This window comes from Mirounga leonina, unplaced genomic scaffold (assembly GCF_011800145.1).
Source record: "Mirounga leonina isolate KUSES-001 unplaced genomic scaffold, KU_Mleo_1.0 Mir_93, whole genome shotgun sequence".
Taxonomy (NCBI): Eukaryota; Metazoa; Chordata; class Mammalia; order Carnivora; family Phocidae; genus Mirounga; species Mirounga leonina.
In genome coordinates, this window is record NW_023270854.1 from 35,547,806 (window position 1) to 35,562,806 (window position 15,001).

At 46.3% G+C, this 15,001-nt stretch overlaps 1 protein-coding gene across 8 annotated transcripts in view; it reads right to left on the bottom strand.

Annotated features, from left to right (window-relative positions):
• FHOD3 (formin homology 2 domain containing 3) overlaps positions 1-15,001 on the bottom strand; it is a 455,751-nt gene that overhangs the window by 59,899 nt on the left and 380,851 nt on the right. For all 8 annotated transcript variants that reach the window (XM_034996005.1, XM_034996004.1, XM_034996003.1 and 5 more), the window contains one exon: positions 4,792-5,070. In XM_034996005.1, coding sequence (XP_034851896.1) covers positions 4,792-5,070 — 279 coding nt within the window. The remainder of the gene's footprint in view (positions 1-4,791; positions 5,071-15,001) is intronic.

Consider the following 15,001-nt stretch of genomic DNA (forward strand, 5'->3'; position numbering starts at 1 on the left):
AATATTTTTAGAATTTCAATTTGATTTTTACTGTTTTTGAGTACACTGCTTCATATAATTTTCTTAGCAGTTGCTCTAGGAATTACGATATAAACACTAACTTCTCTGTGTGCTGGTTTGATGTTCTACTACTTTGAAGCATAGAACCCTTAATTCCATTTAGATCATTTTACCCTCCCTACTTTAAAAACAGTATTGTCTTAAGTATTTCCTCTACATACTTGAGCACAACACATCACATTCTAATTCTTGCTTCCACCATCACATATGATTTAAGAAACTTATGATGCAAAAGATAGTCTTTTTTATTTACTATTTTTACCTATTCCATTGTTCTGTTTTTTTTCCCCAAATTCCGAGCCTTCTTCTGTCATCACTCTCTTTCTGTTCAGAGAACATCCTTTGGCCATTCTTTAAGAATGGCCTGCTAGTGGGCGCCTGGGTGGCTCAGATGGTTAAGCATCTGCCTTCGGCTCGGGTCATGATCTCAGGGTCCTGGGATCGAGTCCCGCATTGGGCTCCCTGCTCCTTGGGAGCCTGCTTCTCCCTCTGCCTTTCTCTCTCGCTCTGTCTCTCATGAATAAAAAAAAAAAAAAAAAAAAAAGAATGGCCTGCTAGTGACAAATTCTCCTAGTTTTTCTTTGACAGAGAATGTCCTCATTTTCTCTTCATTCTTAAAGGCTACTTTCACTGGATCCAGAATTCAGGGTTGATAATTCTAGTCTTTCAGCACTTGACAAATGCTGTGCCCCTTCCTGTTCACCTCCATGTTTCAGATGAAACATTTGAATTGGTGTTCTTCTATATGTAACACATGTTTTCTTCCTACTCCCTTTCAAGATTTTTTATTTTCGATCTTTAATTTTCAGAAGTTTGCTTATCATTTGTTTTGGTGTGAATTTCTCTGGATTTATCCCCATTAGTATTTGCTTAGCTTCTTAAATCTGGAGGTGTATGCTTTTTGCCAAATTTGGGAAATTTTCAGTCATTATTTCTTCAAGTATTTTTCCAGCCCTGCAGGCTTTCTCCTCTCCCTCTCAGACTCTGATGAAATGAATGTTAGTTCTGTTGATACAGTCTTACAGGTCCCTGAGGTTCTGTTCATTCTTTAGTCTATTTTCCCCTCTGTTATTCAGATTTGGTAATTTCTACTGATCTGTTTTCAACTGCACAGATTATTTCCTTTATTGTCTCCAATCTACTATGGAGCCCAACAAGTATTTTATTTTGGACATTGTATTTTTCAGTTCTATAATTTCTCTTTGGTTCTTTCTAATATCTTCTATCTCTGCTAAGATATTTCATTTCTTTCATGTGTTTCCTGAATGTTTGAACTGTTTACTGAAGCATTATCATGATGGGTGCTTTAAAATTATCTTCTCAGATAATTCCAACATCCAGCTGATCCCGGTGTTGGCATCTGTTGCTTGTCTTTTCCCATTCAGGTTGTGATTGCCCTAGTTCTTGATATGATAAGTGATTTTAGAGTGTGTCCTGGATATTTTGGGGATTACTTGCTAGACTTTGGATCACGTTTTCTCTTTCAGCAGGTGCTCACCCTGTTTAGTTGTGGTGTACAGGTCTTGGTGGGGGTAGATGTTCAGCTCCCTACTGGGTCCTACTGTCACCACCCCAGCAAGAGGGCTGACTCACCCTCACTGCAGATGGGCAGGGTAGGGGTGCAGCAGCCCCTTGACCCCACTGGCATCTTCCCAGTGAAAGTGGAACACTTACTCACATTGCCTGCAAGTGGAGGTAAAGGTTCACCTTCCCATTGGTCTCTACTGATTCTGGGTTGGGGAGAATAGATTGAAGCCTAGTTCTACCTCCAACCACATCATTCTACCTTTTTTATGCCAGGTGGGGATAGAGACTGAGCTCCTTGCTGGGCCCAGCTGGTGTCAGAGAAGGAGGGCAGGGGCAATAGAATGGTGGTTAGTCCTCTTCCACTGCCTCAAGTCTCTCTCCTACTGGGTGAAGGTGTAAGCTCAGATCTCTATAGGACCCCACTGACACTACCCCAATAGGGGAACTGGGATGCCACTTGCTTCTGCCCCATAGGGGATAGAATATCAGTTCTCCATTAGGCCAGAACTACCCCAGCAAGGAAATAAGAGAGCACTATCGGCTTCTATTGGGCAGGGGATAGAGGACTAGCTCCCTCCTGAGTCCCACTGACACCAAAGAGTTGGAGGGAGGGGAGAATGGGAACTGTGTCACCCCTGTTCCCATGGAGTGGAGGTTATAGAAGATCACTTCGTCTTTGGTCCCACTGAAACTACCAGGTGGGGGAGCATTAGGATAGTAGCAGATTTTCCATTAGTAATTTTCTAGGGTAGGGCAATGTATTTATAGCCAAAAAGATTATCTGTTCTGTTAGGCAATCCTTTTCCCAATTCTTTGGCTATGGGAATAGGATTTACTTAGAGCTTCACTGCCATGTCATTGAAGTCCAAACGTCCTTAGACAGTCTGCCTTCTTTCCAATTTTCAGAGTCCTCCTATGGTTGATTGTTGTGTTATGCCCAGGGTGTTCCTAGTTTAGTTGTAAGAGGAAGGAACTGGGAACAATAGAGCTGCTCCATCTTAGCCAGATGCCTCTTCATTCAATTATTCATCAGTGGTTTTTTTGAGCCTTTACTATGTTCAGTCCTATAGCTAGGAAGTGAGGACTCACAATGAACAAGACAGACATCCCCATCCTCACAAAGCTTACATTCAAGTGGAGATAAAGGACAGTTATATAAGGCATTACAGCAAAGTGTAACAAATGCTACAATAAAACCTCTCACACTAACACCATGGAGCAGAACATACGAAACAAAAAGAAAAAGCCACACAACCAGAATAAGTTGAGACTCTTTCAAACCCTACAGATTCATTTCTGAGTAATGGATACAATCATTAGGATCATTATGATTGCTTTTGTGATTTGAGAACACTCTGAAAGGTAAGAGCTGCCTGACTTTACAGCTGCTGATGGTGCCTGGGAGCAGTGGGATTTTCTAGGAACTAAAAAGCTACAACAAATAAACATGATCGCATCTTTTAATAGCCCCAGGCTGAAGCAGAAAAAAAAAATCACTGCAAAGCCCTAATTCCTGAGTCAATAATCTTGGACACCACCAGCTTTTGGTAGAAAGTCAATGGTTCTTCACTGGGAGTAGAGTCTCCATTTTTGGAAAGTTGCCCTTATTTGGAAAAATATTGGACAATCCTGATCCAAGAAAGTTCTGTTCCTTGGCTTCTTTTCACTAACCCAACTTGTTGATATGTTTTAGGCTTCCTAAACCTAGTGATGACGAATAATTCCTACAGCTATTTATAATAAAACATGATTTAAGACCAAACTGATCAAGAAGATTTACACGACCTGACCCCCTGCACTGTGACCCTAATCACATTAAATGTGAATACTAACAAGTACAATTTGGGAGACTAACTGCCATCTGACTTTGAAAGAAAATTAAATAAATATCAATATATGTACTACCTTCTAGCACATACATCTTCAACCAAACAGACACGAGATTTTCAGTGCAATAATTACTAAGATGCAAACTAATAAAGTCTTTCAGTTCTTCTTCAGTGCATCATAATGACCAGCAATATAAAGAATAAAACTTATTAATATGGCTGGTAAAAACTCAAATATCAACTAGGACTAAGACATTGATTGATAGGTCTCATGGCAGGCATTATAGCTCCATTCATTTTCATTCAATTTTCATTCACACATACATGCTTCAGAGACCATGTATTCTTAATCTGTGAGCTAATGAGCCATGCATGGGTCATGTCACCAGCTGGCAAGCCCTTGTGGAGCCTTCATGATGCACTTTGGGCCCAAGACATAAGCTCCTTGTGTGTGTATCAGCCTGTAAGTTAATGAAGTCTGGCTAGTAAGACATGCCTCCCCTGGTGGAGGGTGTTAGTTGAGAGAGGTGGCTGTCATCTCAACAGCATGCAAGTCGTGGGTAGGAAAACCAACCCTATGGTGTTGCATGTGAACCATAATTCAAATGATTATATGAATCCTTTACAATTCCTATAATCCTCTGTGGCACCCTCCCCGAGTCCCCAGTGAGGATTAACATTCCATTTGGTCTCTCATCATATAGTTGCCATGACACAGATGAACTGAATGAATATCAGCTATAATGCCAAAAGGATCTAATTTCATAAAGAAAAGCAGATACTTTCTAACAAAAGAGCAGCCCTGAGCAGACTGTAGAAAGTTACTTAAATCATGTATATTCCACTAGAGTACATCAAACTGACTTCAGCACACTTTGAACTGCCACTTTCTAGAAGTACTCATTCAGTTCATTTTAACAACCAAATTGCTGTGGTCTGCAGTGTCCATCATAATGGCTTAGCACACTTCACTGAAGAAACTTCCGAGGGGGCAGATAGCAACATGACGTATATCTCAATTTAACTCGGAAAAAAAGCTACATTTACTATTAACAAGCAATTAGAAGGAAATGAGGAAGTTCTCTTTTGGGACTCATTCCTCAGGAAAAGTCCTTTGCTGTCCTCATTATCGGGCCCTTTCCCCACCTGTCAAAGTGATGGTATAACAGCATGGCACAGGGCATGGGGGCCACCGTCCCATGGGGCAGGAAGCTGAGGGCTGTCCACAGTGTGGCCATGCCCTTCACCTCCTGACACCAGGGGACACAGCCCAGTGAGTGAGCTGAGCCAGCAGGGTCATCTCAGTGGCCAGCAAACCAAGTCCCCCACCCAGTGGTCCCTGGAACATATTTACTGAGAAAAGGGGCTGTATTACCAGTTCCCCTGTCCCTGGAGAGCTTGTCCTCCTTCTCCTCCCTCTCTAACGTGCTGCTGGAGGATGAGATGCTGGAGGCAGAGCAGTTGTCCTTCTCGTTCACCTCCTCACTCTGCCTCTCTTTCTCACTGAGAGAGGCCCGCTCTTCCAGCTCTTGTTCCAGCGCTTGCTCCACTTCCTTCTCCGCTCCCACGCGGGCTGGCGCTACTTCCGGGCTAGCCTCATCCGTACCCTGCCCCGCCTCCGCCTCCGGTCCAGGCTCAGGATCCCCCGCACTCGCTGGTGGAGACAACAATGGAGATTATAATCACAACAGGAATTTCTCGGCAATGGCAAGTGAGGTGTGAAAGTAGACATGAGGTGGATTTCTCTCTGCTGCTTGTTGTGGGCAGATTTCTAAAGATGGCCCCCAGGATTCCCATCCCCTGGCCATTCAGCCAAACACTCCTCTAGACGCTGCTGGGAAGGGATCGGGCACTTAGAGCCACTTGACTCTAAGATGTGGAGATTATCTCCAGGGGCCCGATACAATCTGGTGAGACTTTTACAAGCACAGTGCGTTCTGGTTGGCCACAAAAAAACAAAGTCAGAGAGATTAGAAGCATGTGGCTTTAAAGATGGAGGAGTGATGTGACGGACATGGAATGTGAGTGGCCTCTAGGAGCTGAGATTAATTCCTGGCCAACATAAAAGAAAGAACAGGGACTTTGGGCTTGTGGGCCCAAGAAACTGACTTCTGCCAACAACCTAAATGAACCTGGAGGTGGATTCTTCCCAGGGCCTCCCAGTGAGAGACAGGCCAGCCACAGCCTTGAGCGAAGCGTCATCATACCCAGGGCTGAGCACCCAGTTATACCCTGCTGGACTTCTGACCTACGGAAACTGTGAGATAATGAATGGGTCCATTTTGAATCACTGTGGTAATTTGTTATGCGCCAGGAGCTGCCCTATGTTTTATCGGTAGCCAAACCAATGAGGACTGTCGCCCTTTGCTTGAATTAGGTTTGCTCATAATTTGATTAGCCCATCATTTTGAAAGTTGTTCAGGAGAATCGCAGACAGCGGACTATTTGTAAACCTATCAAGACTGGAAATTTGATGCTCATAGCAAGGTCAAATGTTCATGCTCCCATGTGTGACTCCTCTACAGAACAGGAAAATGGCATAGTATGGCTTTGCATGGTTTTACTGAGCAGAATTCTCAGCTGTGCACTGTATATGGGTAGCAAAATGATTGAGAATACAGAAAATTCTGAGCGAACTGCCACATGTGAAGGCCAGAGGGAGACAGGTCACTCCTGAGAGAGTGATCCTCAGGCCTGGACAAAACCACATTGCTGGACTCATGGCAGCGTGCCCCAAGAGCGTGTGCTCAAGGCCTAGGCATATGCTACGCAAACACAGAAATTCAGCAGGATCTGCATGGGGCAGGAACTATAGGAGACCTGCCCAGACCCCAGGAGGACAAGCAGATCAGGGTGCTCCCTCTGTGGAGGCAACCTGCTGGCTCAGGTGAGTGGGGATGGCTGGCAATGGAATTGGCAGTAGAGGCCCTCCAGCAGGCCAGGCAGTGCCATTCCTACGGGAGAGGAGAGCTCAGGCCTCACTGGGCAGGGAGCCCAGCTGCCCTCAGCTTCCCAGCCAGAAGTCATTCTGCCAGGACTCCCGGGGTCCAGTTCGCCCACCCCTCATCTTCTCTCAGGCTGCCTTCCTCTGAGAAAGAGGGAATTGGGGAAGGCGCAACGTCAGCTTCTCCTTATGTCCTTGGGTAACTTCCAACCACCAAAGGAAGAATGACTCCTCCAGGAGAGTCTCTCCAGTGCCCTTCAGGTAGGAACTGAGTGTAGAGGTCAGAGCGCCTCTCCCTTCCACCTGCCTGTGGCTTCATGACAGGTTGCATATCTTCTAGTCTAGTAAAGGAACCTGCTTCCCTGGGAGACAGGAGGAAGGCAGGCCGTGGCAGCAAAGGCCCTCTGCTGTCTACTGGCTGCCCCGGCTGGGTGTCCCCAAGAACTGGTGATATGAGGACAAAGTTTCTAGGCCGAGATGTGCTGCTTGGCAGTAGCAGGAGGAAACCGAAGGACATACAACCGTGAGCCCACATATCTAAGCGTGGTACTGTCCAACACTGTTCCTCAAAAGCAAAGACTGAGCTGAGCACAAGGAAAGAGTGAATACATCCTTGAGAAAAATTCCCCTTGGTATCAGAGGAATTTTTATGGTGATTTCTTCTTCATCTGATAATAAAATATTTAGCAAGGAGCTACAAACACTCCTTCATTTACGAGCAGGGCGGAAGCACCGTGTTACCAATACCACTGTCATCCGTTGGTTGACAGAAGGCATATGTCCTTGCGCACATTTACTGCAGAATAGCCACATCAAAACGAAAATGTGTTTCCAACAGTCTAGCATGTGGCAGGCATTTGAGTTTTAATTGGTGAGCATCTGGCAAACACTGGCTGGGGTGCCTCCATGGGGCTTTATCACTGACAGGGAGATGGGTGCAGTGGATTGCCATAAGCCTGTGTCTACTCTCCATCCCCAGGACACTAGGCACACGAAGTAGGAAAGACCCATGATTTGGTGGCGGTGTGACTTCAGCCCACGCGCACGCCACCATCATGTTTCCTTCCATGGAAGCAGCAACTCTGGCCCCTGATGAGCAGGGGCAGTCTGGACAGGTGTGGTAACGGACATGCACATGCTAGAGAGCCATGCGTTCTTGTGGCTAAAACACTAAGCAATTTCACCCCCCCCCCCCCATACTGGGGCCTCACTTCGTGCAGTCATTTCTGTGTGTGATCCGACCACCAGGTGGTTTCTCTGTGTCATTACTTCTGGGGAGGTAGCCATCTCCAAAAGCGCCTCCTGACCAGAATGCAGACTCAGCATCATGAGGCCTGACTGCAAATCCGTGGCATGTGAGGTTGTCCTAGCGATGGACAAATAATATTCACACACATTTGAGTCAAGCAAAACCAGTGAAGCTAGAGAGCGACGGTGTGAAAGCAAACACATATCGCTGCTCCTTCCTGACAAATCCCTGTCCCACACACGCCAGGCGCCACACTTGTCACTGACAGAACACACATCCCGGCTTTCAGAGGGCTCGCTCCTTGGCTAGGGAAACGGGACGTAAAAACCCATCAACGGGGATCACAGTGGTATGTAGCCGGGCACCCAAGAGAAGGCACTGGATAACAAGTGACAGGGGCCCCCTGGAAGGAGCAGCCGGGACCCATGGCAGGGCCCTTCTGCAGCTGCATCAACCAAACACAGGAATGACAAGGGCAAAAGGTCCCCGAGGGCTGAGACCTGACCTTCCTCTCGTGTCCACGAGCCCCCAGCACAGTACTGGACTGACATCTGCTCACAAAGGCTTCGCTGACACCCAGAAAGCTCCTGCAGACTGCACCCCGAGTTCCAGAGCATTTCTGCTCCCCTTTCCCATTCTCTTTCATCAAGACCTCTCTCACCAGCACCCCATCCACACATACACACCCATTCCTTGAGTCACTATGCTCTGCCAGGCTGCCGCACTCTGGGCAGACAGGGAAAAGGTATCATCTACCCTCACGGAGTGCCCAGGAAGCAGGAGGAGCCGTATCCTATGAGTGTCCAGGAGGAGCCCTAAAGAGAGCTAAGGCATTTCTCAACACCTAGGGGTGGAAACTGCTCACAACTTCCCACTATTGCCCATCCTTGTATTAAATGAGCTTTCTCTAGCCTAACAATGGTGTTGGTGGCGAAAGACACAGTGATACATGAGTGACCCAGTGCTTGTCATCATAGGGATTACAGAGGAGCGAAGAGAACCTATGTGCCTGGCCATGGCCTCTGCATGGCAAAGGTGGGGGAACCCTACCACCAATGAACATGGAAATCCCAGCCCCTTGGCTCACCCAGACACAGTTAAACGTATCTATACACGTGACAGTGCGCTAAAAGCAAAAGCATGGTGCCCTGGGGGCCTGGGGGTGGTATGGCAAGGGACTTTGGCAAGGCCTGGGAAGAAACATAAGTTGCTGGGCCAAAAGGACATTTAGGCAGGGTCTCCAAGGAGGAAAATGAGTTAAAAGGGGGAAAAGTGGACACGAGAATGTTCTGGGCAGAGGGAAGAGCAAGTGCAGAGACCGGCATGGGCCGGTCTGGAGGAAGGAAAGCGACCTGGTGTTGGCGCTCTGGCAGGGGCCTTGCAAGGTGGGGTGAGGAGCTGGGATGTCACGCTGAGGGTGGTGATGGCAGCTGTAGGTAGACACAGGCAAATACTTCCCGCTGGGACAGCTGACACATGCCTGGTGCTATGGATGAAGCTCCTCAGTCGTGTGGAGCACATAGTCCAGGAAACAAACCCTGCAGACAGAGACCAAGGAGGAAGAAGCGAATGCCAGACATGGGCTCAACAGACGATGATGAATAAAAACATGGCGCCAATGGGAAGCTGTTCCCCACGCCAGAGAGCCACTGGGGGACGTAGCGTGTCAGCATCTGAGGACTGCAACTGAGCACACCTCACATGAACAGTCTACTAAATCTGCACAACCCCTCTGTGGGGAGGCCTCTCATGTTGCCCTCAGAAAGCAAGGCTGGGGAGAAAAGAGTGAAGGCCCAGGCCATGGTGTTTGGCAGGAAGGGGCAGGGTACCCACTCCCGAGCACATGCCTGTAAGGACCCTGAAGCCCTGCCTTTGGTGCAGGGTCAGAAGTGACTGCAATAAACCAAACCTGCAAGTCAGGAGCTGCCAGGGCCCCCCAGCTTTTCCATCACCAGCCATGCCCACCCATCACCTCAGACGGAGGAAGGATGTAAAGATCTGGGGCTGGGCCGAGGAGGAGAGGAGTTGCGAGAAGTTCCTGGGCCAGGGGCCATGTAGTCCTTCTTCCCGCGGCAGGCATGAATATGGATGTGAAGGGAGGACATGGCAAGAAATGCCTGGCAACATAAAAGGCATCCAAAACCAGGACCCATCTTCCTGGACCACATCCTAAGCGAGCAGACTAATGGGATCCTGGCGTTGCCAGAAAGCGCTTAGCAAAGGCCAGAAAAATGTATTTGGCCAGAACCTGCACTGACCTGATTCAAAGGGCTTTAAATTAAATTTTAAGGTGGGAGTGCAGAGAGGAGAAAAAGGAGAAAAAAAATCAAAATTAAACTGCATAAAGGGATATAGGAATGGATAATTTAGGTCATGTGGAAGAAATCATTGAAAGGAAGAGATCCACAGTATATTCAGAAAGAAGTAACAAGGAACCTGGTTGTAACCATCCTGGGAATGGGCCTATAACCCGAGCATGACCACTGAAGGGAATTCTTTATCCAAAGAAAACAGACATTACAGAACAGAGAGACTGGGCATGGGAGCAGGATGGGAACCCATCAACATGAGAACCACAGGGAAAGAGGGAAAACTTCACTGCTTTTGTTGAGAGAATATAAAAGGGTGCCCAGTCAGATGCTGGGACTTCCCTCACACAGATCACAAAGCCGGGAGGGAGCTGAGAGCGAGCAGGCCCTGAGGAATTCAGCCAGGGCAGAGGACGGCTCCTAACAGCTAGCTCTCTTTGTCCCTCCAAAAGCCCAGCACCAACTCCTCATCTGGTCCCGGAAACCTCACTAGATGTCAGGCCCAGCGTACTGGGTCCCAAGTGCCTTCTACACCCTGTTGCGTCCCCGGAACCACGTCCACACCACTCTCTGGAGCCCTCACATCGGCAGCATGAAGATTAGTGTCCCCATGTAAGAAGTGAGGACACCTCTCCAGAGAGGTTAAGCAACTTGTCTGGGGCTACACAGTGGGCCGGATGCTCACAGCTGCTCCTCCAGAGCCACCCTCTGCTCTGCTCTGTGCCCCGGGAGGCTGGGAGGGAGGGAGAGAGGGAGGGAGGACAGGCAGGAGTATTTATGCCTCCACTCTCTTCACGTGGGGCCTCAGTTTGGCAGAAGTGGTCAGGCCACCGTTTCTGTCCTGTGCGCTCCCTCCCAAGGCTACAGCTCTCACTGAGTCCCAGGCATGGACCAAGTTCCTCCAGGCCTGGAGGTGGGAGCAGTGTTGATAGTCGCCCACTGCTGCTCGTCTCTGGGGACTTCTCCACCCAATGGTCCTATGACCTTCCCCACACCTCTGTGAACTGTCCCTTCACTGGCTGCCCTCAGGCACCCTCTAAGCATGTCCCTCTCCTTCCAGCCTCACCGACAAGCAGAGCTGGGATTTGGACCCCAACGGGACTGACTGAAAACCTCAGGCTATTAATCACGATGGTAAACTGTGAGGTGGGTGACTTATGCTGTAAAGGAGAAGCACATAATCATTCCTGAAGAGACAAACAAACAAATAGAACATGCAGGGTGCACAACCATTCCAGGTCTGCTTTCATCCATGTCCCTGCCAGTTGAGTCCAGAGTGTCCAGTTGGAATCTCCTATCATGCAACTCTTCTTCGAAGAGATAAATTGCTGGTAGACAGATCTGAACTTAGTAAGTCTTTGGGTGGCTTCAGTTGATTTCAGTCTGTGATGGTGTCTCGATGACTCTGCCAGGACTTGGCTTTCTGGCAGGTCTTACGAAACCAAGGGCTGGGCCAGCCAATTCTATAATACTTGCTCCAAGTCATGTACATTCCAGGGACCTCCCCAGTTCAGAGCTAATAACCAACACCATCAACTTTAAACTTGTGGTTTAATCACATAAATGTGAAAAAGGTCCCAAGAGAAAAAGCTCACAACTTTGAAAATTCTTCAGACTTTGCCTTTGGTGTTGGGCCAGTTCATGCTAAGCTGTTCACTCACATTCACTCTAAAGCAGGATTTCTTGGCCTTAATACCATGGATATTTGGGGTTGGAGAATTCTTGGTTGTGGGAGGGCTCTCCTGTGCACTGTAGGGTGTTTAGCAGCATTCCTGGCCTCTACCCACTGGAGGCCAACAGCACCTCCTCCTCAGTTGGGACAACTAAAAATATCTCCAGACACTGCCAAATGTCTCTTGGAGGGAGTGGGGGAGGGGGCAGCAGGGATCATCCTGTATTGAGAATCACTACCCTAAGGGAACAGTTTCATTAGGATGGGCTCAAACTCAGCCACTTCAAGCTTTATACAAACAAACAAAAAAAACCCCACTTTATCATGTGCAAAATACTGATCCATCAGTCTAGTGAATTCGTATGTCTTCAAAATTTAGCCCAGTTTTATTCTCAAAATTGAGAACTGTATTTCCTAAACAGGCTCAGCCTAAGCCACCTCTTAAGATGAAAACCCTACATGGCCAAAATTACCTTCGGAAGGCCTTTTGGAAGACGCCATTTTATAGATACCATACCAACCCGCACAGCTCCAACAATCAAGGTGTTCATTTAGTTTCAATGGAATGCCGTAAGAAGTACTGGGCTTGTAGTACCACGAAACACAAATCCTTATACTCTAAAATCACATTTGATGCAGCAGGCTGTTCATACTCTAAGAGGCACATGAAAGTCAGGAATGACTCAAGAAAAAAACAGATCTGTGGCCCTCATGTCACGCTCATCACATGGAAACCTACATCTGAGTTGGATGCTGGGCAGGATTACAAGCACTATTCAAATTGTGATTTTTCACTCCCCCACCTTTGCCCCTCAGATTATGCTTCTGATGGAGTTCACTTGATTAAACATGTACAGGATGTAATTCTACTGCATTATCAGACAGGACAGTTTCTAGTTTCAGGTCCAATTATTGCAATATTGGTTAATGGATAGATTCTATTTCACACTATAAACAGAAAATGAAAAAAAAAAACAATTTAAGATAATTGTATCATGTATCATTACTCTATCCGTATTGTATCATTGCTTTCTCATTATCTTGAACTAGAACCATATGACCCCAAACATCAACCCCTGGATATGAAGACTTCCTTTGAGCTTGTTTAAATTCTTCTAAAATCAGATAGAGAGATCTTGTCTTGGCTCAGGATCAGTTCAAGGTCAGCTCCAATATACATTTGTCTTTCCATGCCCAGTAGGGCTGGTGGAGCTTCTAGGTTAACTACATGCTCATTTTCTCAAAAGAGCAAAAAGGAAGACAAGCCTTTCCTCAAGGATGAAGACAGTGTCTAATTCCAAACCGGCAATGCATTTCAAGAGCACCTCTAGCTCTTGTCATAGTCCCAGACAGAACATCAATGACATCAAAACAAAATGGCTATTTTGGAAAGTATACACTAGCATTAAAATGGATAGCCCTGAGTAATAACAGCTAGCAAATAAATTGATTGAACTTGAGTTTTTTGGTTAATTCATTAATTCACTCTTTCAGGCTTAGCAGGAGGTAGTTACTTTTAATTAGATGTTCTAATGTAATTAGCAGCAACACTCACTCTGTCAATATTTATTGATACCTCTGATGTGCCAGGCACTGTGCTAGGCATGAGGAAATCAGATGTGAAAAATATCTTCCCCAAAATATTTTTCAGGATAAAGTGGTCTAGCCAAGAGAAATATGGACTCAAAACAACTATTATCTAAAGAAAATGTTAGCTCTTCCTGCCAGTAAGTCTGACCATGCCTAAGCAGAACCAGCTGGCCTACAATTGGGGTACAACTAGAAATCTCACTTTTAAGCTCTCACCCCAAACAGTTGACCCTTCTTCACTTATATTTAGTCACCCATCCACTTAGTCAACAACTTAGTTTATCTGAACTTGTTGGCAAATTTCATAAAAAAAATGGAGAAAGACCCACTTAAAATAAGGGGTATTTTAATAGGTGGTTCAATAAATAATGATCAATTTATCAAGAGTCATCCTCTGAATTTTCTTCCTCCTTTAGGGTTAGATCCTCAGAAGGACATGGCCCACGTATGTTAATTCTCTGCAAAAGTTCCCTTTCTACATTAACCCACCATCCTTCCTTCAGTCTTTATAGAGTAGACGAGATTTTCAAATATGTGTCCTCCATCATGACCCATGTAGTAAATTTCTGGATATAGGGGAAACAGCTGTCTCTACAGAATTTATTTTATTTTTTCATGCTATTTGTTCATTCACTAGCTCATAAAACATTTACCGAATGTCTATTCTGCTCCAAGCATTGGGAGATAACAAAGGTGAGTGCAGGCATGGGCTCTCCTCTGGGGAACACACAGATGAAGAGGGGGGACCATTTATTGCAAATACAGTGAGATAAGCCCTGTATCCCTGGTATGCACAAGATGTAAGGCAAACATGTAAGATGAATCCAAGTAGGCTTTAGAAAAGATGCTTCAACTAGATGGCTAAGAGCCCAGTGGGCACCAAGAGGAAGAGGGCTCTCAAGCACAGAAGCACAGAAACATACATAGCACCTTTCAGGTAGTGACCGTGGTTTGGTGCTGATTGAAAGTAACAGGTAGGGGTGGTTGTGGAGGTAAAAGACTGGTAGTAGGGACTGGAGAACCAAAGTCTTGAATGCCATGTAAGGTCTTGTCTTTATGCCATAGATAATGGAGAGCCACTAGAGCTGTTTAAAAACAGATATGATTTTTTTTTTTTTTTGGCTGGGTTGCTAATAAGAACCTGGAAGATAGGGGATCTATTAGAAGTTACTGAAATGGTCTGGATGAGAGATGGTTAAGAGCAGAAGTAAGGCATTGGCAACGGGGAGACAGGAAAGAGGGCTGAGCTCAGAGAAAGAAGCACATGAACACTTGGTGATTGCATGTAGATGTGAGCATTGAGGGAGGAGTAAAAAATTATATGCATGCTTCCAGCTTAAATGACTAGGCCAAGAGAGATGGTCTAAACCAGATGAGGATTGGAAGGTATGAACAGGTTTGGGGGGTAGGGAGTTTACGGGTGAGAGATGGGTGAATCTCCCCCATCTGAATGCCCCTGATGGGCACCTGTTGAGTGTGACATGTCTGTGGAGCATTCAGATGCTGATGTCTAAGGAGGTTGGATACATGTGTCCTGAGCTCAAGAAGGCCAAGGCTGCAGATGCAGACCTAGAAGTTTTCATCATATGGTAGGTAGTTAACAATCACAGGTGGGGATGTGAGAAAACAGCCAGAAGTTAGGTATAAAAACAGAGGGTTGCTGGGAGAGGTCCCTTGGAAAAACCCAATACTTAGGAGGCAGGCAGGCAGAAGAGTCAGTAAGAAGACAAACAGAATGACGAGAAAGACTGAGATAAATGATGACAAAACAGTGATGAGAAATGCAGAAGATATGAAAGCCAAATAACATGCTGAGTCTGG